The sequence below is a fragment of the Eleginops maclovinus genome, chromosome 3 (assembly GCF_036324505.1).
Source record: "Eleginops maclovinus isolate JMC-PN-2008 ecotype Puerto Natales chromosome 3, JC_Emac_rtc_rv5, whole genome shotgun sequence".
In the NCBI taxonomy this organism is placed as follows: Eukaryota; Metazoa; Chordata; class Actinopteri; order Perciformes; family Eleginopidae; genus Eleginops; species Eleginops maclovinus.
This window is the reverse complement of record NC_086351.1, coordinates 14736255-14764074: the sequence shown is the minus strand read 5'-3', so window position 1 is coordinate 14764074 and position 27820 is coordinate 14736255. Positions and strand designations below refer to the sequence as shown.

At 38.6% G+C, this 27820-nt stretch overlaps 1 protein-coding gene across 1 annotated transcript; it reads right to left on the bottom strand.

Annotated features, from left to right (window-relative positions):
• Positions 1-1086: 1086 nt before the first annotated feature.
• On the bottom strand, positions 1087-27820 carry deptor (DEP domain containing MTOR-interacting protein). The gene is made up of 10 exons (XM_063879272.1): positions 27446-27820; positions 27088-27177; positions 23605-23783; positions 23044-23167; positions 16354-16532; positions 10318-10500; positions 9936-10073; positions 9155-9225; positions 8596-8700; positions 1087-4480 (listed from the first exon to the last, which is right to left on the bottom strand). Exons 1-10 carry the CDS (start codon positions 27457-27459, stop codon positions 4358-4360), a joined length of 1206 nt encoding a protein of 401 aa, XP_063735342.1. The 5' UTR covers positions 27460-27820; the 3' UTR covers positions 1087-4357.

Here is a 27820-nt window from a genome sequence, read left to right as displayed (position 1 = left end):
CTGTGAAACATGTGATAAACGGAGAGGAAAGTATGATTGGGACATCTACCTGTGAAGCAGGATGATCTCATCAATACCCATAACATAATACGGTAAGGCAATTGAAGATATAAACTAAATGGATTTTTTAAAAAATAATTAGTTTTAAGTTTGTAGTTATATATGTGCAATATATAGATGTGTATATATATATATATATATATATATATATATATATATATATACACATCTATATATATATATTATATATATATAGATGTGTATATATACATATATATACATATATATGTATATATACACCACTTCATAAGTATTATATTTATTACTGGCTGCTGTCCCATAGTTAGACAATTCAACTTCTGTAATAAATCTGTAAATAACTGTGCAATGTATACGTCTACCTTTATTAATATGGCTGCTATCTCACAACTGTTACTGAAAGTGTATTTTGTAATTTGTAAATTGTGTAACTTCTACTTTTATTTCTAATATTTTCTTCTAATTAATATTAAGCTATCTTTGTCTCTTTACTTGTTGTGATGTAAATTTCCCCTCTGTGGGACAAATAAAGGTGTTCTGATTCTGATATTTCCATCTGTAATATACATTTTTGAGCTGAATCAGACCAAAAAGCAAAAGTGTTCCAAACATCAATAACTAGTGTAACAGGATTGGGCTGAATAAAAAGGAAAAGTGCTAGCACAGCAATCAAGACAGAGGCAGTGTTTCAAACAAAAAGGGCTTTATTTGTACCCAACTCCAAAAACCTTCCCAAAACAAAGGCTAACGTAGCTGGGCCGCTAGCTGACTTACCAGCTTACCAAACTTTCTTTGCTCTCAGACAAGGAGCCACCTGCTCCCTCCTTGTGCCACCCCAAACTGCACCTCTCCGTGTGCTTTGTCTCCTGTGAGGGAGTGATCAGTACCTGGTGTGTGGGTCTCCACACCTGCTCCCAATACTGCTAATTGAGAGAGGTTGGAGCCACCTGTTAGGAATGTAGGTGCCTCCAACTAGCCTGCCTCTCAGCCCCTTACACTAGTTCAATAATAACCCAACAGTCCTGAAGATGAAACCAAGATCACAGATTAGAATCAGCTTGTTTATTAAACACTTAATCAACTGTTTAATACATCAGAACATCAGACTGAGCTTTAGCAGCTTTGTCAAAAACAGACTGTTACTGTTAGCTTATATTGTCTTCAAACCTAACATTCAATCTCTGAAAGCGGAGAAAACTAAAACATTGAACATGTCTCCATCATGAAGTGCACATGAAGAAAATATCCCTTTAAGAAATGAGTGAAGTAATCGTCAAAGTTTAGGTGTAGATCTGAGAATATCAACAGCACAATGTAGAAACACATTCTGTCAGGCAATATTTAAACCACTGTTGTGCTATTTTGGAGTTTGTGTCCATAAACACTGATTGTCAACAGAACTGATGCGTGATTACCTGGTACAACTTTCAATACACAAAGTCAGGGATAAAAAGATCTGGGAACAGAACAGGAGATTAGATGAGCATCAAACTGGGGTTAGCAGCAAAATGATGTCTTAAGGCAAATGCAGTGAAAAGTCAGCAAACCCGTTTCTGCCAACGACCACAAAGAACTCCTAAAAGACTTTAATCAACCTGAAAGGAAACACTTGACACTTCTACCCTAATTTCCGCATATTTCCATTTTCCTAAAACAGTCAACTAGTCCGAACTGCGTTCAGGTAATCAGGAAACATTTTCCATCTTCTTCCAACCCTACAGATTCATTCCAGGTAAAAGAGCTAATACTGGGTTGAAAACACCAGGAAGGCAATTAATATATGAAAGAAAAACTGAACACAAGCTGAGTTTAGATATGAGCTGTTAATGTTAACAGTAGACTAATGAAGAACCTTGATTGAAGTATCACTCATGTCGGCAAATGATTTTTGCTGAGTGACCTGCTATATGGAAAAACCTGAAAAGGTATTAAAGAATATTGAAAAACTCTGAGTTCTTATTATATCTTCTCCAAACACAGCAAACCAAAAACAACAGACCCAAGAACTTCATGTTAAAATAGTATGTCGCATGGCGTCACCCAACAACATGAGGGGTGAATATTGGGATCAGCAAGTGAGACAAAATGTCATTATCCTTTATCAACCAGAGATAATCACTTATGTCTGTAAAGTAGTCTACAACGGTTTTATAAACGTCTTATTCAGTTGAGGAAGTTATCTTCCATTATTGTACCTAGAAAGCATGTTGGAAAACAAAGGCCAAAATCTCTTCTTGAAATTTGAAATGATTTGTCAGATAACCCAGTCCTACAAGTCAATAGAGAGAAGTGCTTTGGATTAGAAGCTAATGCTACATAAGCACAGATGTACATCACAATCATGCATTTCACTGTGCACAACATCAAAGCACATTGAGGGAAAACCCATGAGAAGTCCACTGACTTGGAGGCAGTTTACTATGAAGTACAGTATGTTTGGCAATAAGGATTTCCTGAAAATATCATGTAAATGTTGAATGGAAAAAGTTTACTGCATTTGTATTTAGTAATAATTTTACTCGAGGAATAAATTCAACGAACCAAGCAGTGTTCTTTTGTCTAAAACTAACAAGTAAACAAGTGTTTACTAAGGATTCAGCCAGTGATTACAAACACATACTGTATGAGCAATATGAGCAATGCCTATCCATGCTCTTCTTTTTAGAATCACTTCTTCTCATGCGTGTATGTCTATGCACATGGGGGACAGGCTACAAACATACAGCTAATTCTGACAATTTCTTTGAGGCTATTACGTACAAATCTATTTATCTAAACGTCAAGCCTGCTATGCTGCAGTTTTACTTTGAGTTAAACCTTTATTTGTTTTTTGTTTCCAACAGTATTCAATAAATTGCGTTAAGAATCAACAACAAGACCGTTCCAGTGTCTATGCATTAATGCATACAGGTATTAAAAATCTAAATTCTATTTATAAAAAGAAAGCTTCTTGTCACCTAAGTGCTTTTGTCAATTTAAAACTCAGTGTTTTAAAGCTCAATAGTTTTTCACCCTTTTTATTTTTTTAAGACAATTCAGAAAAAAGCTTCCAAATTCAATCTGGTTGGCATAACACAAATCCAATTATATTTTAGGTTAAATAAAGATTTGTGTCATTGTTACTGGTATAAAATGCACCACATTGTGTTTCCTGCAATAATTGTAACACACCTTACAAATATTTACCTAATAATTGTATGTAGAAAACCTCAGTAGTATGTTTAATACCGTAGATCCTTTTTTTAACAAACAAATAATGACTTGCAATGTCATGTGGCCATTTCTGGTTTTTAAATAAAGTGTCATCTTAAAAAACAAACTAAACAAAAAAAATGTGAATTTCGATCAAGGGTAAGTCAAGTTTTTTAAACGTCTCACAGATGTTCCCATTGATGTAGCTTCTTTACAGTTGCACATTAAGGTTTCTTCTAAAGCAGAACTTCTTAAGGTTGTTTGTGCGTTAAGTCTTTCGTAATTTTTCTTTATACATTGTGCCTGTTAATGTCACAGAGTTTAGCACAGAGTTTGTATTAGGTAAACTATCTAATACCTAACAACTACACATACATCTACCAGGGATTCAATTTATTTGTGAATTTATTTTACACGACAAGGGAGGAAAAGTATATTTTTTTCTAAATCACACTGGTTCCTTTAACAGGAAAAAACACCCAAAACCAAACACTTCTGATTCAGAAAGTGGTAGTAAAAACGCTCCTGTGGGTGTTCCTGTCTCTCCCTGCAGAGGGCAGCACTCAGCAACCAGGAACTCAGCACAGGGTTGGAAACTAACTGGGGGAGAGGTCATAAAATGTGTCAGCATGAAATATTCTTCCTTAACGCTACAGTTTCTGCTTGAACTTGTTTGTCTCCTGGTTCTTATGACCATCTTGATGACTCATCCTTTGAATCCTCGTCAAGATTCATTAAACACTTCTGGTTGGTAACAAACCCAGGGAACATGGGTCTTCCTATTTCACACATAAAGTAGCGTCTCTATTAAAACTGAGTCTTTGTTGTCTCTTTGGATCTTACCCTTCACTTTTTTAATGTGTGAACCTGTAAATTCAAAGGAAAAGCTGAAGTACCACCTGCATGTTAGGTCTGCAGGTATGATCATTTACTTGACTTGAAATCCAAATTCTTAGGCATCCTCTGTTTCTCAGTCCTCCACGTTGGAACAGAATGAGTATACTTTAAAGTCGCCCTTGTTGCTTGTCCTGTTGTGGTTTTGGATGTCAAGTACTAAACCTTCAAGTGCCAACGTTGTTACTGCACTACTCGTCCATGAGGGATTCTGACGCGGCTCTCCTCAAACTTATGACTCCTCCATCACCTCCATGACGATTGTCCGGGGTCCGGTTAGGATCAGGTTGCTGACGGTCCGGTAGTCGTGAGAGAGGACGCACAGCCCGTTCACCGATACCACGAAGTGACACACCTAAAGAAGAGGCCAACAGAGAGGAGAGAATATTGATTAATGCTCAAATTTCACACCAGTTTAACAAAAATGGAGTCAAAGAAAAGTAAAGAGATGGAAGGTGCACAGACAGCCATGAGAAGAAGAGAGGAAAAATAAAATACTTTTCGTGTGGAATAAAATGCTTAGCATTACTTCACTCTTGCAGCTATGGGAAGATAGTAGCATGGTATGTTCAGCAATGTTATCCAGTTTTAGAGGCATGTTTGGATCGGTGGTAAAGCAGGAGATATCCTCCACATTAAGGACACCTATCAAAGTGTTTAATATTCTTAGTTCCCTAGGTTAAAACATTTAATGGATGTTTACCCTGGTCAATATGATGAAATCACCAAAAGCTTATAGTCTACTGATGTTATAGTTTGTTGAACCAATGCCATCAAAAAAAAATGTTTACTTTATAGATTTTGATAAATTCACAGAGGTTGAAGGGATTTTTAACATTCATCTTTGTTCTTTTGTGATTTTGCAAATAAACTGGACATTTCTATACACATTTCTGGGTTTTTTTCTAGATCTCCATTGGAAACCATTGTAACTGATGTGAATCTATTGGACCATCACTCTCGTCAGGGATTTATTACCTCCAAGCTTCAAGGGCAACAAAAGCTGCAGGCTTACTGTGTGTCCACTGATTTATAACCCTGTCTCGCCAGGAAAGTAATGTTTTAGGTTTGGTTTGTCTGTCTGTCCGCAGGATTACAGAAAAAGGTCTGTCCCAATTTTCGAAGAACCTTGGTAGAGGCCCAGGAACAGGTTAATCCAGCCCTGCCATTGCCCTCAAATGAGCTCTCTAAACATCATGTGTGTACTGTCAATGTTTGACAATCCAAAAATATTTGAATAAAAATGGTGGTAACAAAAAAAAAACTTTTCTCTTGGCTTTACATTTTTCAACTCACTTAAGCAATCAGTCAACAATTCAGTAAGACAACACTGGCATGTCAACATACTCCAAGTTCAAAGAGGAACAAAAACCCTGATAGTGATGGTGGTCATAAATTACAACAGGTACAAGTGACAGCCAAGTTCAAATCCCTGCAGTGTCACACCTGCACCATGCCTTCCTTATCATTATTTAATCACTGCTCCAACTTTGCAGCTCTGATAGGAAAAAGACGGGTTGCCTGAGATGACTTCTATCAACCCAATGTCATAAATTCTGCTGCTGCGGTTTGGCTTTTGCAAGCTTTTACAGACTCACACTCACAAACATGCCAGAACACTCCCAACTCATCCCCTAAAGTTTTCCAAAAGCCCTGCAAGATGCAAAAAAGATGGAAGGCTTGTCAGAGAGAGCAAAAGCACATTATCAATCTTATATTTGTATCACCTATAAATCAAAAAAAGTGCAGCCTTTCTGCTGAGTGAGGATGGAAGACAAACGTTCACAGATGTGTTTCATTGGCTTCTAGCTCAGGAAATATTTTACTCGGAGCATCTAGTTCAACCAAACCAGTTACTTACATTCACTACTTCTATTTACTATGTTTTATGTATTTATTTTTAAAGCATAAGATGTTTTTTCTTGCCTTGTTAAATATTTCAGGAAAGGAGAGGCAGAGTGCATCATGGGAAAGTGAGTGATAGAGTAAAGGAAAAAAAGCCAGACAGTTAATCCTGTGCTGCAGAGGAATTTCAGACTCTCACTGTAATCACATCTAAACCTCTGAGCCTATATCCCAGTACTTGCAGAGTCAAAGTGCTCTGAACACACCCCCTTTTTTACGCATTTCTATTCATTTCTCTCTCCTTTACACCTCTTCTCTCACCGGCTTCAACCCCTCCCCCACATTCTCTTCCACTGATGCTCTCTCCTTTCAGTTGGTCTTGGCTTGGGCCACACTCGATTTAATGGCTGCCTGCTCTCAGAGGGTTAAAATCAATTTCACACAGAGAAAGGCAAGATGGAAGACGTAGCGAGAGAATAAACAACATGGGTCAAGAGGCTAAGCTGACATATCCATGAAGCAATACCAACTTTACATAGTGTAGAGAATATCCGTTCATTACGTTATTATTATTCTTTAATTATTACACAATCAATATACTCAAATATAGGATAATATGTTCGGCATGTAAATAAAACTTACACGTAATATCAAGAAACCAGAGAAAAACCAGCTAGTCACTGATCAACCTTTAAAATCATCTAATCTTTTAATAGAGAAACTCAGTTGATATATATAGAGTGAAAATAATGTAAAGGAACATATTGGTCAGTAAACACACGTAAAGGTGTTCAAACATGCAGTACAGTACAGGATGCACAAATAGATAGTGAGACAAACACACAAACTACTCTACCTGCTGCCTTGTAAAAGTGCACTAGCAGAGGCTCTAACAGCGAAGCATAGGATGGTTACATAAGTGCTGGGATCCATTATGGACAGGATGAGAGTGATGTGTGTGTGTTTGTGAGGTTGAAGATAGAGACACTCTCTTTTAAAGCTTGCATGTGTCCATGAAGAGAAATATGAAGAGCATTGTGATGCTCTTATTTCTCTTTTGGCCTGTTGCCTGGACCACTGTGCCAACAGCTCAAAGTATCTCATTCTTGCAGCCGGATTGTATTACTGCCTAATAATTACATAACAATAAAAACCTCAGGAGTGAAAGAGGACTAACCTTTTAGGAACTGCAGGGAGTGCAATAAAATCCTACTAAATAAACTGGTGACGCTGTAGTGCAAACTGCTGCACATGAGGAATGTAATCTACAAGTATAGTGATTGAAAAATAATTGTTTTTAATTATATGTTCTGATTTTGTTTGTGTTTGTTTACCCATAGCTTATACAAACAATGCTTCCTTCCGAACTCAATAAAAAACTAAAACAACAAAACATATCGTAAAGGTTACATGACGTCTTCACAATCACTCAGTTCAACTGTGTAATCACACACACACACAGACATAAACACACCTGCTTTCTGAGGACACATTTATAACCAACTGTGAACCATGACACACATTTCCATGGTGATAAGACATGAAATATGTGACTGTTGACCATTAACGGTAACAAATGCAGAAGTCATATTATTTACACTGACCATTTCCTCTTTCAGTGCTAGTACTTATGAGCCTCGACCTTCAATCCCTTCAGCTCATGCGCCTTCTCACTGATGTACCTGCGTTTCCTTTATTCACTCATATCATTTTAATTTAGCTGCCAGAGAAGGAGGAGAAAACAGCAGAAGCTTTCTAGTATTTTTCAGCTTTAACTAAAAAAAAGCATGACAAATGTAATCAATTATGTACTAACCATATAGCTAAAAGGTTATCACAATAAAAAACCAAAACAAGTACAAGTCATTAGTTTCTCTGTGCCACTTTCCCTCATTTTTTCCATTCAGTCGTTGCTCTCTCCTCCTCTGTCCAAGTTGTGGTGTAAGTTGCCACACTCTGCATTCCCAGGATTCCTTGCTGCCACTCTGCTTACATACCTTCATGCCAGCTATAGAAGCAGAGCCACAATTACCAAGCTTTCCCTCTTCATGACTTTGATTTCATGTTTCCTCCCACAATACTTTTCCTGCTTGTACACCTCCTTTCTGTCCATGTTTCTCATTACAGATTGCATCCCTGTTTTTTTCTTTTTATTCTGCTCTGTCATCCTTGTCTAACACTTCCCTAGCAACCTGCACTTAAAAATTACAGAATACACCTTATTTAAGTGCAGACTTAAAGCACCCACTCTTAATACAACACTGTTTAAAGAAGTAGTGTGAATGCACATGCTTTCATGTCAACAACATAGCGACCAAGCACAGACCATCTCAGATATCAAAGGTAAATACCATGTTTTAAATTGCCTATGTAAATTCCTCTAAGACTTAAACAAAAAAAGGGTTGCGTCATAATGCACTGTGGGTAAACAGTTGTGAAGAGAGTTATAAACCCACTAAAGACAAAAGACAAATGTCTCCAACAGTAATACCTCCTTGTATAACCTTCTACAATAAATCTGAACCTGTTTTCTGTCTTCCCACCTTTACCCAGTGGATGAAAAGGTGGAGGAAGCACACCTGGCTCACATTTCTGTTTTGTCTCCTTACATCTCTCCGTCCTTACCTTCATGCCAGCAGCAGCTGCAGGTCCACCGGGGTCTACAGCCTGGATGTGGCAGGGTTTGCTGCCTCGCACCACAAAGCCCCAGCCCACAGCATCACCAACAATCTGAGGAACAACGAGAAACATGAAATGTAGATACTGTGACATCTCAAAGTTTTTAGCGCACACTGTTTGTATAGAACCAAAGCAATATTTGATTGATGTGTGGTTGTAGCAAATGAGTTGATATTTGTGGTGTATATAATATACTGTTCCAAAAAAGGGGTTGAAAAAAAAACCCAAACCATCCATACTTTGCAACATGGGTTTAAATAACGATACAAACATGTGTGCATCTTGTCTTGTTCAAATGTGTGTTTTCTTCCAAAACATTTCATCTGAGACATGTGATGAAGCTTCCTGGATATGCACAGTCCTCCGCATTATTATATATAATTCTGTGTTTGTGTCAGACATCCCCACATTTGTGTGACCATTGGTATGTGTGACAACATCCCTGCTGAAGAAGTCTTTGTGTGTGTGTCGGTGCATGCGTGGGTGTGTTTTGTGTGTGTCTTACAGTGAATGTCTTCTTTATAAAAGGTCCTCCTGGTGTCTGCAGCTCCTCTGGGCTCACTTGTCTTTTCAGAACTGTTGAGAGAAACACACACATAAGATGTTACTTGATACCCTCTTAGTTGATACCATGAAAATCGAACAAAAACACCCACACACACTCAAACACATCCCCCCACACACACACACAATACACACAGTGTTAGCTAAAAAGTGTGTAAAAAGTGCTAATAATGTCACGTGCCTGGAGGCTTACTGCTTCCTGAAACAGTATAGCTCCCTTTCCCCTCCTCCAACTTCCCATAAACATTACTCACCACATGACTCCACGCAGGATTGCTAAAATGACTTTTGTTACAATTTCCAAACAGATCTAGGAGAACATCCTTCAAAAAGCCTGTGTGTACTGCTCAGTGTGTGTGTTCCTGACAAAGCACTTGTGGTCTACTGTGTGCTACTTCCCATTAATCTGATGAGACAGAAGAAGTGAAGTGAGGGAGAACCTTTTATCCTCTTGATCTGGACATTTCCATAATGATAGCCTGATCTCATCACATCACAGCTCCTCTTTACTGCCTCATCGGCTGCTGACATCTTTTTATTTATCTATGTCCTCATGAAAGCATACCAGGACTTTTGTAATGTCTACTGTGAATGCTTCAGATGTTATCAACTTCTTATCATTTGTTTTATGCACTATTAGTAAGGTCAATGTTAGACAGAGGGGAATTGTGTGTGTGTGTGTGTGTGAGTGTGAGTGTGAGTGTGAGTGTGTGTCATTTCACCAGATTTGGGGTTGCAGAGCACAGGTGGACTGCTGCTGAGCGTGGGACTGCTGCTGTAATACCCGCTGCTGCCACAGCTGCTGCTCAGGCTGCTCCGCCGGACTCCCACTGTCACCTTAATCTCTTTAGTCGGACTCACTGAGACGCAGAGAGACAGAGACTGATGTTAAACAAATACATAACAAACCTTTAATGTGTATACATCAATAAAAGGACAATGCAATCGTGTTTTGTTTTTTTTTAAAGTTTATAATGGCAATAAAGAAACAAATCCATTTTCAAAGTTCTCTGCTTTGATTGAAAGCCACCACACACTTATCACTATCAATAGCTGGCATACTGTACTACATAAAACGAGATATGTACATAGTACATTTTGTACCCGAGAGGAAGCTGGTGTTTCCTCCATCTGAGTTCTGTTTGCGGAGACAGAAGGGGCTGTCATGACTCTCAGGGATGCAGCGGCTGCGCTCATGAAGAAGTTCGATCAACCGCCGTCGCCTCCGGAAATTCATCCTGAACTGGAAGAGCAGGGGCCCGTTGGCAAAGTGGTGTTTGTTGGTGACTAAAATAAGAATAAATACGACGATTTAAACAGAAGTAGAGAGAAAAAAATACACAGGCATCATCTCTCCAAGATATGTCTTCTCAAGGATAAAGTTATTAAGTAGGTAGCGATCAAAAGGAGGAGGAAATTGATTATGACATTTCTGAATCTAAAACATGAACAGGAAACATCATCAGTTAAACGTCTTTCTATACTGGTTTGGATTAAGACTCAGACTTCTTGCACCTAAGTCCAAAACTTACTTTAAACTACTACAGGAATATGTAGGCCTATTCTTTTCCAACATGTCATCTTGGCTTCTCACACAAGTTCAATCAAACCTAAAACATTGAACTTGACAGAACTGTACACTGTCACCTGAGATCACCTGAGCTGATGATCAAACATGAAATGACCCCAGGTCATGCATGAGTACACTTTCAAATAAATCAATATGGTTTTGACAAAATCACATGAAACCGTCAAAGAATTGTAAAGTTATTCAACATATATTACAAAAAACAAAGGTTCGGTGAACATTTTGGAGAAGTGAAGATGAAAAAAGGTCAAGTCTAATAGGACGAGTCATGTATTAATAGTCCTCACTCAAGCGTTGCTTAATCTTGGTTTTCTTTTATATAAATTGCCCTCTTTTTACCCCACATTTTCTCTAATTTTTTGTTTCTTTGTGTACTCTTGGAAAGTAGATAAAAACAATTGACTACTAAAATAAATCAAAAATATACTGTATTATATTTTCAAATAAAACAAGTGATGACGATGAAGCACCTAGCTACAAACATCTGTAACCTGCTCCGAAATTGAAGCCTAATATTCTGTGTTCAGTAAGTAAGCCTGCATTCCTCTTAGGCGACTGCCTGCTGCACACTGACTTGTTTTCATCAAAGGCTGCACTGTAACGTCATATCGTGACGAGTCATCAGGCCCACTCATATCACCCCCCAAAAATAAAACCACTTATGTAATCTAGTGCTCACTAATCTGAGCGTGTCTTTCATAGTAGCAGATACTCTGTCCAAATCCTGGTGAAGGATGTTGGAATAAAAACTAAATTGAATATGTATTGCAGTTACACATTTTAACATCAGTTACTGTATGCCTAACATCTTTAACCTATTTGCTCAGCAGCTTGAACGTAAAGGAACACAGACTCAACGGGAAACCTAGGTAGGTAACTGGTCAGTTGGATTGTTGAATAGCATTGAACAGTTTGGTGTCCTGAGACATAAATAATTATTTAGCCTGTTAGACCTGACCTTTGGATTTGGGTATTTGCCCAAGTTCTCTAGAGGCCACATAGGGATATACTGTATTACTGCTGTCTAGTTATTTAGTTACCGTTTGATTCTTCAGTCATCCATATAATACCAAAAACACATTGGGCTTGTGGTTACTCCATGTGTGCTTTGCAAGGCTATTGTCAACAAATTCCTTTTATCACATATGACAAAAGAAAACACACACACTATGAAACAGAGTGCTTTACTCTTCTCTACACCATAAACATGACAAGAAATCAGGAATCCTAGTTTCTCCTGCTAGTTTACAAATGATCCTAATGCGGTTTTTTTGTGTGTCAGTTTAACATTTACTGCCTTGCCCAGTATTATCACAGCCTGCTGTTGTCTTTGGCACAGCCATACAGCAAATGTACTCTGACCATTTCTGTGATTTATATATTTGATTTGTTTACAGTATAAACATTATATGCAACTTTAGGGCCAATTCTAAAGTCCCTTATCTCTAATCTCAGCTGGTCAGATGTATAGTGTGAAAAACAGTGACCATATTGTCCCACAGTAAACAATGAGCACAATGTGGATCCATCCAGGCTTTCCTTCTTTATTATATATGTCTGAATGTGTTAGCATGACCTCTGCACAGGGACGCAGAGAGCAGGAATGCAGATTACACAGTTTTCCTATGCCAACCTGTTTATAATATGTTACTAATGGCAGCTGAGAGCCTGTAAACACATTATAAATAAAACTTTATTACTTTAAATCACTCACCCTACTGCAACTAAAGGGTGTGTGATGATATGAACAGTGCAAAGTCTACATATCACGCAGTAGTGGAGCATTTGTTTTCCACAGGGAGGATGACACTATGAGGTTTGTATGACATTAACTAAGTGAAAATGCAGTAGGTATTTTCATGATGTAATATCCCTCCCTGTATTCCACAGCAAATGAGTTCCACACACTGCGTTAAAGGCTATCTTGTTTTTAATATGTTTGCTAAGTTGTTTGTTTAATATGATTTATTCTGTCCTGTATTTATTTTTTAAAAGCAGAACTTCTATTTATATCTTTATAACATTTAAAGAATGGTGAAAACTACATAACGATTTCAGTTCAGATGGAAAAAAATTAAACCCTCCAGAAGTGAGGACATCCGACTCCTCTGCAGTAATACACACTCCAATAAAATCAGGCATGGTATCAACCACAGACATCAGCGTCAAATCAAATTTCCTGTCATGCGGTAAGCCAACAGAAACTCATTCAGGATCCACGTTCATTATTAAAATGTTAAATATAAACTGTAGTGGTCTGACTGTAAGAGCAGGGAGAATGACGACCATCCAAAAAGGTGGTAGAGAACTTAAAAAGAGAATGAAATGTATAGTCTGCTTATAAAATATGATCAAGTATGAGATTACAGGACATTTTAATATGTAAATTTATAGAAAGTGGATAAAATGAGTTCCACTTCATCCAGCCTCAGTACACCAAATAGGCCTACTGTTTTTGAGTGAAGGAGTGTTTTCACATAATGGTACAAATACTTTTACTTCTCTTTCACAACTTCTAAGACTATAAGTGTGACAAATCACATAAAGCAAGTACCGTAATTTCCGGACTATAAGTCGCTACTTTTTGCACAAGCTTTGAACCCTGCGGCTTTTAGTCCGGTGCGGCTAATGTATGAACAAAACAGGATTTTCCCCTAATTTTAGCTTGTGCGGCTAATATTCAGGTGCGCCTTGTAGTCCGGAAAATACGGTACATATATATACAGTGGGGCAAAAAAGTATTTAGTCAGCCACCAATTGTGCAAGTTCTCCCATTTAAAAAGATGAGAGAGGCCTGTAATTTTTATTATAGGTATACCTCAACTATGAGAGACAGAATGAGAAAAAAAAATCCAGAAATCACATTGTAGGATTTTTAAAGAATTTATTTTCAAATGATTGTGGAAAATAAGTATTTGGTCAATAACAAAAGTTCATCTCAATACTTTGTTATATACCCTTTGTTGGCAATGACAGAGGTCAAACGTTTTCTGTAAGTCTTCACAAGGTTTTCACACTGTTGCTGGTATTTTGGCCCATTCCTCCATGCAGATCTCCTCTAAAGCAGTGATGTTTTCGGCTGTCGCTCGGCAACACGGACTTTCAACTCCCTCCAAAGATTTTCTATGGGGTTGAGATCTGGAGACTGGCTAGGCCACTCCAGGACCTTGAAATGCTTCTTACGAAGCCACTCCTTCGTTGCCCTGGCGGTGTGTTTGGGATCATGGTCATGCTGAAAGACCCAGCCACGCTTCATCTTCAGTGCCCTTGCTGATGGAAGGAGGTTTTCACTCAAAATCTCACGATACATGGCCCCATTCATTCTTTCCTTTACACGGATCAGTCGTCCTGGTCCCTTTGCAGAAAAACAGCCCCAAACCATGATGTTTCCACCCCCATGCTTCACAGTAGGTATGGTGTTCTTTGGATGCAACTCTGCATTCTTTCTCCTCCAAACACGATGAGTTGAGTTTTTACCAAAAAGTTCTATTTTGGTTTCATCTCACCATATGACATTCTCCCAATCCTCTTCTGGATCATCCAAATGCCCTCTAGCAAACTTCAGACGGGCCTGGACATGTACTGGCTTAAGCAGGGGGACACGTGTGGAACTGCAGGATTTAAGTCCCTGGCGGCGTAGTGTGTTACCGATGGTAGCCTCTGTTACTTTGGTCCCAGCTCTCTGCAGGTCATTCACTAGGTCCCCCCGTGTGGTTCTGGGATTTTTGCTCACCGTTCTTGTGATCATTTTGACCCCACGGGGTGAGATCTTGCGTGGAGCCCCAGATCGAGGGAGATTAGCAGTGGTCTTGTATGTCTTCCATTTTCTAATAATTGCTCCCACAGTTGATTTCTTCACACCAAGCTGCTTACCTATTGCAGATTCAGTTTTCCCAGCCTGGTGCAGGTCTACAATTTTGTCTCTGGTCTCCTTTGACAGCTCTTTGGTCTTGGCCATAGTGGAGTTTGGAGTATGACTGTTTGAGGTTGTGGACAGGTGTCTTTTATACTGATAACGAGTTCAAAAAGGTGCCATTAATACAGGTAACGAGTGGAGGACAGAGGAGCCTCTTAAAGAAGAAGTTACAGGTCTGTGAGAGCCAGAAATCTTGCTTGTTTGTAGGTGACCAAATACTTATTTTACCGAGGAATTTACAATTAATTCATTAAAAATCCTACAATGTGATTTCCTGGATTTTTTTTTCTCATTCTGTCTCTCATAGTTGAGGTTTACCTATGATGAAAATTACAGGCCTCTCTTATCCTTTTAAATGGGAGAACTTGCACAATTGGTGGCTGACTAAATACTTTTTTGCCCCACGGTATATATATAAAACACACATTCACAGATAAAATGATAGCCTTGGTCTTTACAGCAAGTAGAACATCTTGACCTCCGGATACCTAAGACATTCAGGTCACATTTTGATGGTGTTTATTTCTCAGTAACATTAGGTTCCTCATTCTTGAACGTGGACCAGAGCTAGGTCAGGTCAGGCAAATGAGACACAGAGAATCAACACGAGGGAAATACTACCCCAGCCAGTCTGAGACATGATGTAGGTCAGTTCAGAACGACTGGGAGCCCAACATGAACTTTAACACGGTTTTAAAGGGTGGACGAGAACGGGAGCTATTTTAAAGTTTCTAGTTTCCCATCTGAGACAGTATTAACCTAGTTTTTGTTTCAGGTCACAGGGCTAGAAGTATTTCTAAAAATCTAGATATATCTTTAATGTGGCCAGTTAAGTCTTATCTGTGTTGAAAACATTGACCTGACAATGACTTTTCATAATCAAAACCAGTGTCTTTATGTCTATAATACCACCATAGGTCTATAACGGTTATCAGATAGCATGATTGCAAAAGAGCAAATACTGTAGTCAGGCCAGCAGGGTCAGTCGCTATGATGCACTAGCCGAGCTCTTTGAAAGGATCATGCGACTACTGCAGGGGCTTCTGGGTTTACTGTCACTCACAGATAATTAATCTGTCAATAGCGTGTGCCACCAAGCTGAAGCACAAGCAGCAAGTAACAAAATGCACTTGAGATTATATTACCTACATTTGATCACAATTATTTGTACCCTTATTTGTGCTATGGAAATGTTTCATTTCGGCTAAAAAGTGAGTTATTTTCTCATAATATATTTAGTTAGTATTTGAGCATATGGGACTTTTGTTATTTCTATATTTTGTGACCAAACAGTAGTCCTGTGTACCTAAAGAGTGTTTAAAAAAGAATGGTATCTCTAGAAAAGCAGAATCAAGTATTTCAGATTTCATAACAAGTTGAATATCCAAGATATGCTCATATATGCAGAGCAATAGAAATGTTCATATGTATGAATTTTGATAACACAATGCTAGAGTTTCCGATCATTTAGCATTTAAATATCCTGACCAATCAGACATTTAGTTGCAGTTTTCTTTAACGTACTAATAAAGTGTTTGGAATCAAAGGAGTACTGAGTGATACAGGTGTTGCCTGATACTGTAGGTTGTTTAAATTGTTTTTAGCACATAAAACAACAGTTGACCCTCTTCCTCACTGTGCTGGATGATGCCATGTTCCAGGAGCCTGCGCCCCAGCTGCTCCGCCTCCTCCCTGGTTGCCATCTCGCCCTCCTGCAGCAGCCAGTCGATGAACTCGGAGCCCACCAGCGCTCGCTCAAACGTGCCGCCCTCTTCCTCCCTGGTTTGTAATAAGTTGTTTTCTGTGTTCATTAACCTGTGGAGAGAAGACAAGAGCACATTTCTGTTATTATAATTGGTTAAAAAGTCAGAGAGTGAGACAGAGTAGAGTGTTGAATTCAAAAGAAAATGAAATCAATACACTAAGAATATATTAAAGCGACCCATTCGCTCCACTGATGTTGGTTTACAGTTTAGCTTTGCAGGAACTGTGAAAGCACTCAGAAATATGAATCCACTTAGCATTTAAGTGTAGTACTGTTGTCTCTTTCAGGCCAATGTCTTATAATAACACTTCATTTGCAGCCCTGGCTGATGTCTCCAAGGAACAGATTGCATGTACTTTAGTAATTTTAGTTTTTCATATTCAACTGAGGAAACGAAATGTGAGTTCTGAGAAATGCTGCACATTTTTAACAGAAACACTGAGATACTCAGTAAAATTGGGGGTTATTTTTTTATTTTATTTTTTTTTTAAAAGGGAATTTCCAGTAGTGAAAATCATCCAAACTAGCAGGTTTTCCCATTTCTCCACTCTGTAATTTGTCTGGTCAAAAAGCACAAACACTGTGCTGTAACTGTGCCCTGGGAAGCGCTTCAGCCACATATGTGAATTTTAAAAAATTAAATTCATGTTATTTGTTGAAGTTTTGTACACCAAAACTACAAATCAACCAACAAAACCAGACATGTACACACATGCCGAGGACATAATCATTAAATTTCTTCCTTTAAACACACATTCACACCCCTGAACTCTCACACAGTACAAACCTGCCAGGTAGTGGTTATAATAAACGATAAGCTTTCTGTGATACATCTGTACGTGTCATAACATGTGCTACCAACGAGATGTACCATCAAAGAGACAGATATACTACACATGTGTTTTGCTGCCGGCACACATACATTCCCACAGTCTGTTTGAACAGCTGTCATTCACTATAATGTCATTATCAAACTGTTAATACAGACAGGTAGATGTCATTTAAGGCAGGGGTGTCCAAACTTTTTTCACCGAGGGCCACATACAGAAAAATATACGGAGAGCTGGGCCACTGAGAGAGGTGAATATTGTCTCGTAAGTTAAGTTATAAGTTAGCAAAACAAATCAAATGTAGGTGAATAATGTGCGACACTTGAAAACGCTTTCAGAAAGAACAGCCTACATCCTGTCTGTCTTTAGGGTTCATTTACTCTGTTGGCAGCTCCTTCCTTAAAACAGAAGCCTCAGATTGCTGATAATAAGAGTAAATATGAAGGTTACATTTCAAGCTGGTTATAGAAATAAATTATTGAGTTTTTTTTTAATCAACTAAGGTTTGTTAAAGAATATTTTAGATTCTAAATTACTGAATTTATTTTAAATTGGGCTCATTAATATATCTGAACATATATATATTTGAGAAGTACAATATAAGACAAGCAGAAGTTTAATTTGTGGGCCATATTCATTTTACTTTTAGAATGTGCAGAGGGCCTCTTCAAAATAAGAATATAAGAAGTGCCATCTGCCTTTCTTTCAGTTGAATAGATAATCTCTTCTTGACAAGAGCTACATTAATGTCAAAAATGAAGGCTGAGCCAGGAGACACCTAGCCTAGCTTAACAAAAAAACAGCCCATGTTTCATGTTTTCATGTTTGTGCTTGTTTCATATTTATTGGACACGAGAGCTAAACCTCTCCTTACCTGGGATGTAAAATATTAATGGCAGAACCTCCAGAGACCGGGAAACACCATCAGCACTTTAATGAAGCTGACTCAGTATCCTGATATGTGAAAAACTAAATGAAAGAGGAACTAGGTGCAGCAGCTTGTAAAAAAGTTTTTAAAGTTCTTTCTGCCAGTACCATGCATTCAGAGCGGTTAATTGAAATAAAACTGATGATCCAGCTGCAGGCCCAAAATCAAGTTAAGAATAACATCTTTATTAAACTTGGTCCCATGGGGACACTATATTCCTCAAAGATCACCCCGGGTTGAGGTACAAAATAGACCTGCAGTTTAAATGCATCTAAGAAAAATGTTTTGAGGTGCACACCCAGGAATGCTTTAGTCCTTCATTCATGTAAAGTAAACATGTTGTTAAGATGTCAAATTTTGAAAGAAACTTTGCTGTAAAACAGCCCACATTATCAGGCCACATCATAATACAAATGTTGAAAGAAGTGGACATAATGTTCCATGAGACGTGGCTGAGCACACAATAACCTTTAATCCATTTAAACATGTGAAGTCAACATGAGCACGATGCGTTTGCTAAAAGGGATTGACTCAAAGGCTGGTACTTAAAAGTAAACACAGTGCTTTGGATAATAGCATCTTGGGTGTATGTAGTATACTTTGCAAATCAGGAGACTGTTCATATAAAATATATTATGGATACTGATAACTTAAAGTGGGAGGATGCACACTGCCATGAACTGGATATGCACTCAGCCTAGTTGCTCAACCAGCATACCTTACTCAGCTGGAGTGATGCGCACTGAGAAGTGGTTGTAGGACCACCATTGACTGCCTGCACTCAGAACGCGTCTTGCATGGTGTTTGGGCACTGATAGCCATGCAACTACTTTAAGAAATAAACATATGACTATAAGTCATTTTAGGGATATATGAACGCACTATAAGGTAAGTCAAAGTGTCACAGGCAGGCAAACGTTCAAGGGAAACTCATTTAAACAAAAAATAAAAACAATAGATTGTAAAAACACCAGGGCGAAAATCATCTGAACTCGAGGTCGATATACTGTAACAAGAACATGTTTTTTTCTCTTAGCTTTAATTATTAAAATACGGAACCTGGGTTATTTCTATATATAGATTATTTCTGCAGTTAGTAAAACTGAATTGGAGGAAACTAAGTGTCTGCCTTTTTAAAAAATAAATAAAATGTTTTGCTTTGTTAACACGAGAGGCTTGCAGCTCAGTATTATTGAGCATCACTACCAAAGATGCCCTTTAACAAAAGAAGACACATTTAAAGCTGCAGAAAATGGTATGAAATGCACTTAGTGTTCATGGCCCTGCTTCAGTTGCATTGTGGCCACATGACAGCCAAGTGAGTTAATGCAAGTTTTTTTGTTACACAAACAGTAAAGCACAACATGACCACAAATTAACTTTCTCATGTCAGAAATGTTGTGTTTGTACAGCTCTTAATCTCGCTGACAACCTCTAAAATCTCTTAACAGCGACCTCATAGAACAGCAAATAACCGATAACATTGTTTTAATTACTTAACAGGAATTTCGGCACAGATTAGCATTACTTTAAGATAATCTCGTGAAGTTAAAACATTGCTGAAATGCCTTTATGGTAAATCTTCTTTTGTTAATAACCCTGTATGTTGGACCGGATTTCCTGTTATAATCAAAGACATCCCTCTAGTTATCAGTAAGCCATGTGGAAAGGTTAGGATCTTTTCTTAAGTGAAGACAGCACTTGATGTAATGAACCAGTAGACATTGTCAGTTTTAACTCTGGATCTTTACACATGTAAAGGTTGTGTTGCTCAGTCTTGGTTTAGCAGAAAATACTTGGTGTATACGAGAGTAAAAAAGCATGTGACGGATTTCTGCAATGCAGACACCAATAATGTTAATTGTGAAAAATTCAATTTGCAGTTAATGGGCTAAAACGTGCATAGTGGTCCTGAAAGGAATGTGGTGCCTAGGCAATGACAGACTAAACAGAGACATTTTCTAACCTTGTAAAGAAACACGAAACTGATAAATGTCTGCTCCTTCACTCTCTCAGAAACTCTATCTAGAAAATGTGGATGCACAGACATAAAATAAACAGGTGCAGATGACGGGAGGTAAGTATTGCGCTAAGGAGTTGACAGTTTAACGATGTATCATTCATGTTCCAGAACAGCTTTTGTAATACTCAGAGGATTAGGAGCAAAATGTTTTTGATGGTCTGCTTTTATATATGGTGTAAATCAAAGTTACAAAACTGTCTAATACAAATGTATGTGAAGTATTATTTAAACAAAAGACAACATATCCAACAGGAGCACATTTACGCTCAGGTACATTAACAAAAGAACCAGGCAGCATGTTGAATGCTATTCTTCATGCTGTATGACGTGCGGTAAGCACACAAGTGGTGCAATTTTATGATTTGCAGAGAAACTCAGTTTTACAGACTAGCCGATGAAATCAACCTATACATAAATACTTAGTCATTTCTATTCAACTAAGAGTTGTCCTTATTTTAATATTTAAACATCTTTGGGTTCAAATTAAACAGAAATGTATTAAAACAGTGGACTTCTGACCAGAGTCTAGGTGGTTTGATACCTGCACTGCTTATTGTTAGTACTGAGAGGATCTTTAACAATATACTCACAGCAAATGCCCCAGTGAGGCAAACAGAAAACACTCAGTGTGTGAAATTGTGTAAGCTTGGGGCAGGCCATTCATGCTCAGTGAATCTACCACATCTAAATATAATCTAAATAAATATAAATCTCAATTCAACTGAAATAAAGGTTACAAGTGATTTGATTCATTGAAAAGATTGTTTTGCACACGCACACACACAAAATGGTGAACAATGCTATGAAAGGCTTGTCAAACATTGTCCTCTCTGAATAACACTGTCGCTTAGGAAATGCTGTCAAAACAACAGTTTGAAATGCTTTCCTGAGGTTTGTTATTGCAGTTTGTGTATACTGATTGGAACATTGACAGCATCAGAGATCAATGAATGCGTGAGGAAGGCTGTTTATTTTTCCAATGGAAACAATACATTAATCTGGCTGAGAGAAAGGGTACTTGACGCCACACACTGTATGTTTACCATGTTTAACACCTTAGTGGTGGCGTGTAAGCATGCTAAAATTAACTAATTATCATTAAACACACAGTACAGCTATCGGTAATGAAAATAACATCACTTTTGCAACATTAAGTCACTGAAGAATCTACAAAAGGTACCAGTCGGATCAGTTTTATAAAATCTGGACTGTCATTTTTCTACCAACATAACAAACTGAAACATAACCTTGGTTGAGATAATAATAATAATAATAATAATAATAATAATAATAATAATAATAATAATAATAAAAAAAGTGAAGGATCATCCTACATGACCTTTACTGTAGCTACTAGCATGGCTCAAAAGAGGTTTGCAACAATATATAGGACATAAAATAAAATTAAAATGTTGGAGTGTACAAAAAAAACAAAACATTGGTACATGGGTATGAACCAAACGCAAAGGCAGACATGTAATGAAGCCAAATGTCTGTTCAAAACTAACAATACAACAGGGCTAATAGTTTGTTTTTTTTAAGTATAATGTTTAATCTGTGCAGACCCATTCTTAAATAAAGAAAACAGAGACTTGGAGATGGTCAGTTTCTTTAAATGCTAGGAATGTTACTTGTACAATAAGAGTTATCATGGATCAAATCTAGTTCGCAAGGAGGCAACCACCAGAGAAAGCTTGAGGGCTGTGCTTGTGTGTGTGTGTGTGTGTGTGTGTGTGTGTGTGTGTGTGTGTCCTGGGTTGCACCATGGTGATTACATAAACACATAGCTTTGAGAGCTAAAACGACAGATGTCTCCCCTTGGACTATTTCTTCCTGTTATGCAACTGCTTTGTGTGAGTTTGTGTGCTACAGTGTGTGTGATATCTCAGAAACAAATATGGCAAAATATGCCCATGTTTGTAAGAGCAAGGATGTGTATGTGTCAAGAGAGAGACAGAAATAGAGTTTTCTCATCTGACAAAGAGGTGGCAGGATGTGTTGGACAGGGTAGGGAAGTCAAGCCGTGTGTGTGTGTGTGAGAACAAAAAACACACTGAACCTATTAGTTAGTTGTACACGCATAGAGTTTGAATCCCAAAATGTAGAGATGCCAATTAAAGGAGCAGAAATGCAAACACAAAGTCTTTAGGGTTACTATAGAAACAATAAGTGTCATTATTTGAACAACAGCATCATGGGTAGAAAGCTGATGATAAACATAAACAGTCCCATTAGTTTGGTCCTCTGCCCTCAGCTAAATACAGCCTTTCCCTGGACAACTGTTAGGACTCATCTCTTCAGATTTGTCAATCCCTGAAGGCTTTTATCATGATTAGAAGCCAGTTAAACTCAAACTATGCTCTCTAATCAAATAGAATCCACTTTACCGGGACATTTTCAAAACATTAAAAGGTAGTGGCCTTTCTTCGGCACACTCAATCAGCATTTTCATTGCTAATTGAAATCAGTATTTGTATCAGTGCATCAAAGTATAAATATCTAGCTTGGCTCTGTCCAAATATAACACAAAAATGCTGTTCACTAAGTTTTCTAACACATAACTAAATGTCCTTGTTTCCAGACGGTATGCTAAGCTAAGCAGACTAGCAGCTAGCTATAACTTCATATCGATCATCCATACTTAAAAGTGGTGTCAATCTTCTTATCCAACCCATGGTAAGAAAGCTGTTTCATAATATTCCTACATAGCTAGATGTTTAACAGGTAAAAGAAAAAGAGAAATGTCTTGTGTGTCATGTCTTGTTTGCAAATGCTCATACTTCTCATAGATCCTCTGCCCCCTCATGAAGACTTTGGCCTCACTGTCCAATGGGAACGTGCCGTCATCTTTCCGGAAACGATAAAACAGCTTCAGGTCTTTGAACTCCCGGTGCTCGTCACACACTGAAAACATAAGAGCGTTGAGGGTAAGCCTTAAGGATATAACCAGTGAGGTCAAGTGTGATTTATAAGGGTAGAAATAGAAAGTTAAAGTTTCACACAAAGGGGTCATGGGAATTTAGATTTTGTTGTATTGAGCAGTGAATGTAATCTAAACACAGCTTGGATAAGTTGACATTTAATTGGCTCTGCCTAAACTTCAACTTCAAGAGGAAGTTTTAGTCACACTTTTGGACTCTGTTTTCAATGCTAGTCAAATGTGAAACAGGTAGTGAGAAACATTAATGAAAGACACAGAATCATCGACTAAGAGGCACAGGTCATTTGCATTAAACATTTTCAAAAAACAATGACGGAAAGACCTTAGTCGTTGAAGAAATTGGAAACAACAACAGAAGTCAATACCACACAAGATTAACCCCTCACAAGCTCAGCCTCACCGTGGTGAATGATGCTCTGGTCCAAAAGTTTCTGCATGATCTTGATGGCCGTGTCTCGGTCGGAGGCCTCCTTGTGTTCGATCAGCCAATCGATGAGCTCTTTTGCCACAAAGCAGTTTGGGTAAGTTCGCAGGTGGTGCCGCCGATCCTTGATCACCTTCGCCTCGTGGAGCCTCAGCCTGGGGAAAAAATAAAATATTGAGAATTCTTCTGCTTCACGTTTGATTTTATCAGCAAAAGACAGTGCCCTTTTTAAAATCAAGGATTTGTTGTCAATAGCATTAACAACACTTCCTGGAGATTAAATTAATGAGATCAAGAGTTGCCCTTTATAGCAATATTTGGGGGCTTTTTTTATTCTTCTCAATTTAACAATAGTATTAATAATACCCTATACCACTCTTGGAAAGACTCCATAGATGTCCCTGAGGCCTCGATGTGATATGTTCTGTTATATTACAAAAGTTAGTACTTTCACTCTCTAATGACATTGCCACCTGACAAAGTAAATATTCTTATTTTCACCTATTCATTTCTAAACATTTGTATTTGTATATATTTCAATATTCATACACACTACAAATATAGTAGCATTGTTATCTTTAATTCAATGGTAATGTTTTGTTTTCAGATAAAAGGAAAAAGACTATAATTCTGTCTGAAAACAATGACAAAGCTTTCAAGGTCTTAAAGGAGGCTGTGATTGTTGCGGTCTATGCAAGCTGCATATCGTAAATAAGTGTATACATTATCAAATAATATCTTGTACAAGGAGAAAACAGGATTTATCCAAGAACCAAACTGAACATTCATACAAGGTCATATATTTCATTTTTACTTGACAGAGCAAATCACTCCACTTGGCTCAAGGTGAAAGCATGGCATTCAAACACCGGCTGCGGGAATCTATATCGTCTGACATGACAACCCTTTACTGCCTCTACAAATGGCCTATATGTAGGTTTCACATCATCAAAGTGACCTCTTCCTGACCCTGATTATTGTGAAACATCCCACCACAGCCTTTAGCAGAGCTTCCTGCAGCTAGCTAGCCCCCCTCCATGCTGAGCTTGTGTGTGGCTGGTAAGCATCTCTTCGGATCAGCAGTGACAGCCCCAGTCCAAGCCTGCAGTGAGACCAACACACAACCCCAGCTGAACAGATTTCACTTTCAATCGGGTCCAGCATCATCATTTCCTCCTCCACTTTTAAGTTATCTGCCCATAAATCATCTTAATTAGGGCTGGAAGCAATATCATCCATGTAGCTTTTACTTTATAGGATGCTCATTGTGGAAGTTGTTCTCGCTGTGCTGGTCACTCTGTTATAGAACTTCCTAAATGTGTGGTGTGGATAAAACAATGAGAAACGATGGAGTTTCTGAATGAGTTTCTGGCTCCCAGTATGACCATGACGCCCAGGCTGCGAACGTTCACGAAACCTTCCTCTCTATCACAGTCATCCTAGCGCAACAAATGGTCTATTCACAGCAATGAACTGGTCACAAGCCTTACTACAGCAGCTGTTTGTCTGTGGGTCAGGGTTTCTGTCTTTCTGTCTGCTTTTCATTGCAGTGCCTGAAACAGATCTGCACCAAATTACAGACAGTTGCTAAGAACAAACCACAAATGTGTGATAAGATATTACAAAAAAGAGAGCTTACTTTTATCAGTACCAGGAAGTATCACTCATGTTCTATGAGCTTGTAATAAAATGATTAAACAAAAAGGTGTGGATTATGTTCACTCCTTGCTTTTGTACGATCTCTGTCTTATTCAATGTAACATTTTATTTTAATGAATTCTACAGTTCACCAAATGTAATGACTGTAACTTTTTTAATCCCTTATGTATGACAGCATTTGGTGTGACATTATAAATTTAGACCAAAGGATGAAATAAAGCAGTGTTTGTGAATCACTGAGGAAGAAGATCAATTATTAATCTTTCCAGTGAGTGTTTGTACTGGAGAATGTAACCCAAAGTACATCTGAGAAATATTGGAAGTATTTTGCAGTTTTGCAGAGGTTTCATTTGACAAATATCATTTTAGCATGATGATAGTACTAGACATATAAAAAAGGGATACATTAAATAACTGTTTCTGATTCCTTTAAGGGAACACAGCCATTATTCAATTCCTCTTGAAAGGGACATGACAATTTGTACCAAGTTTCCTTTGCCATCAATCCAAAAAAATGTGGAATATATGGACAAAGGTGAAAGAGTTTTTAAATCCCCGTCGCTAGAGTCATGCTGATGCTCTCTGGCTGCAATGTCTGCACAAAAGCAGAATAAAAGAGATTTAGACACAGAGTGAGAGGTGAATGTCACATCCTTGAGCCCTTTCCCCCAGAACAGCAGTGTCTTGATACCAAAGGACTCTGGAATAGCGAGCCTGCCATACCCATCATACACTGACAGGGGAGACACTGCCAGCTGGCAGCCTCAGTATCCAGCTGTGCCAGGGACACACACACACACACACACACACACACACACACACACACACACACACACACACACACACACACACAGTATAATGACACCGAAAAAAGCACACACCGGTGCTAAGAAAGAGTTCAACTAAGAACATGTCCAGACACAAACAGTTAATCTCTTGAGGTGTTGACTGTTGTTACTTTTTATGGTCAACCTGAACAGGACCATATTACAGCGGGTACTTTTTCAGAGACAGCCAAACCTCCAACAGTATATCCCACCCAGCTGGAGAGCACAATTTGGTGCCGTATTTTCCTCATAGTTTAGCAGGGGGCTGACATTCCTGGCATTGGTGCCATGCTTTACCTACGGAGCCTCTATTCATTCGCGGGAGCAAGAGGCAGGAACACCACTGGGGTTTTGGAGCCTTTGAATGAGTACAGTAGGTCAAAGGGTGCCAAAAGCATGTCAACAACTCTGCCAAGGTTAGACATACAATTCCCTGATAGGAATGGGCAGGGCATGATAATGATTAGTATGATGATCATTCCATGTGTAGTTCAAAGGGCATTTTATTACTGAAGCAAAATGAGTCATGTGTTCAGTCCTGTAAAAAGCAAAACAACATCCTTAGAATGCTTCAGGCTGAAATGTGCACGTTATATAGGTGAGGAGCAGCATGTGCATGGGGAGGGGTGCATGTGTGGACGCCTTTGTCTGCCTCTATATCCTGCAGTAGAACTGCCTATAGCGCGAGGGAGAGCAACATGCTTGATCATTGACCTGCTGTCAAACATGCTTACACCACCCCACTTTCTAATTTATATATTTTGTTCAGGCAGTTTACAGCCACAAAAATATAAACCATTGAGGAACACTAACTAAACAATGATTGTTTACCTACACGATGTATTTATTAGTAGCCACTCTTGGTTGTAAATGTTGTGGTCAGTTTTGCAGATGATCCTGCTTCCACTGAATGTGTGCCCTGCAAGCACACGCAGGGTCCGCCTGTTTCCTGACCCGGGACCGACCGACCTACCTCAGCTGCTCTCCGGTGACGAGCACCTCGGCCAGCCGCTCCAGCTCCGCAGCCTTCTTCTGCATGTTGTTCCCGATGCCGTCCATCTCTCTGCAAACACAACAGACACAGACCCACGGTGTTTTTGTTGCCAATGGCCTCATACAAAGGCACCATTCTGCACTTGGAAAAGGCATTCTTGTATTTCTGCAAGTGAGTAATGAAAATGCTGTGCACTAAAGTGTGCACCAGTGTCTTTCTACCTTACAAAAATACAGAAACGGGGACGAATGGGTTGAAAAACAAAAGGCACGAAGGCATCCATGCGGTGATGATTTTAAAGATTAAACAATACGCTGACATCTCGGTTTTTCCTTACCCTTCAAGAATCATTGAGAGTGAAACGGAGGGTCAATCAATATATTCCTTTGATGAATGAGGATGACAATTATTCCATTCCCTTAAACATGCAACAACGCAGGCAGTCAGAAGTCACAGCCCAGCCCTCCGTGTGCCAGCAATAGCTCCATATGTACACTTTTAATTCCTTGAAAACCTCCAACACCTCCAAATATCTGCGCACACACATTAACGCGTGCGTGCATGCCGCGTGCCCTTTATGAATCCCTCTTTTCTGGTGCTATTTGTACGCAGCGCTTGTATAAAAAAACAGAAGAGTTTCTGTGAGCGTTGGATCGGTTTGTTTGTCAATGACACACCACATGAGATTCATGCACGATTTTCTGCACGGTGC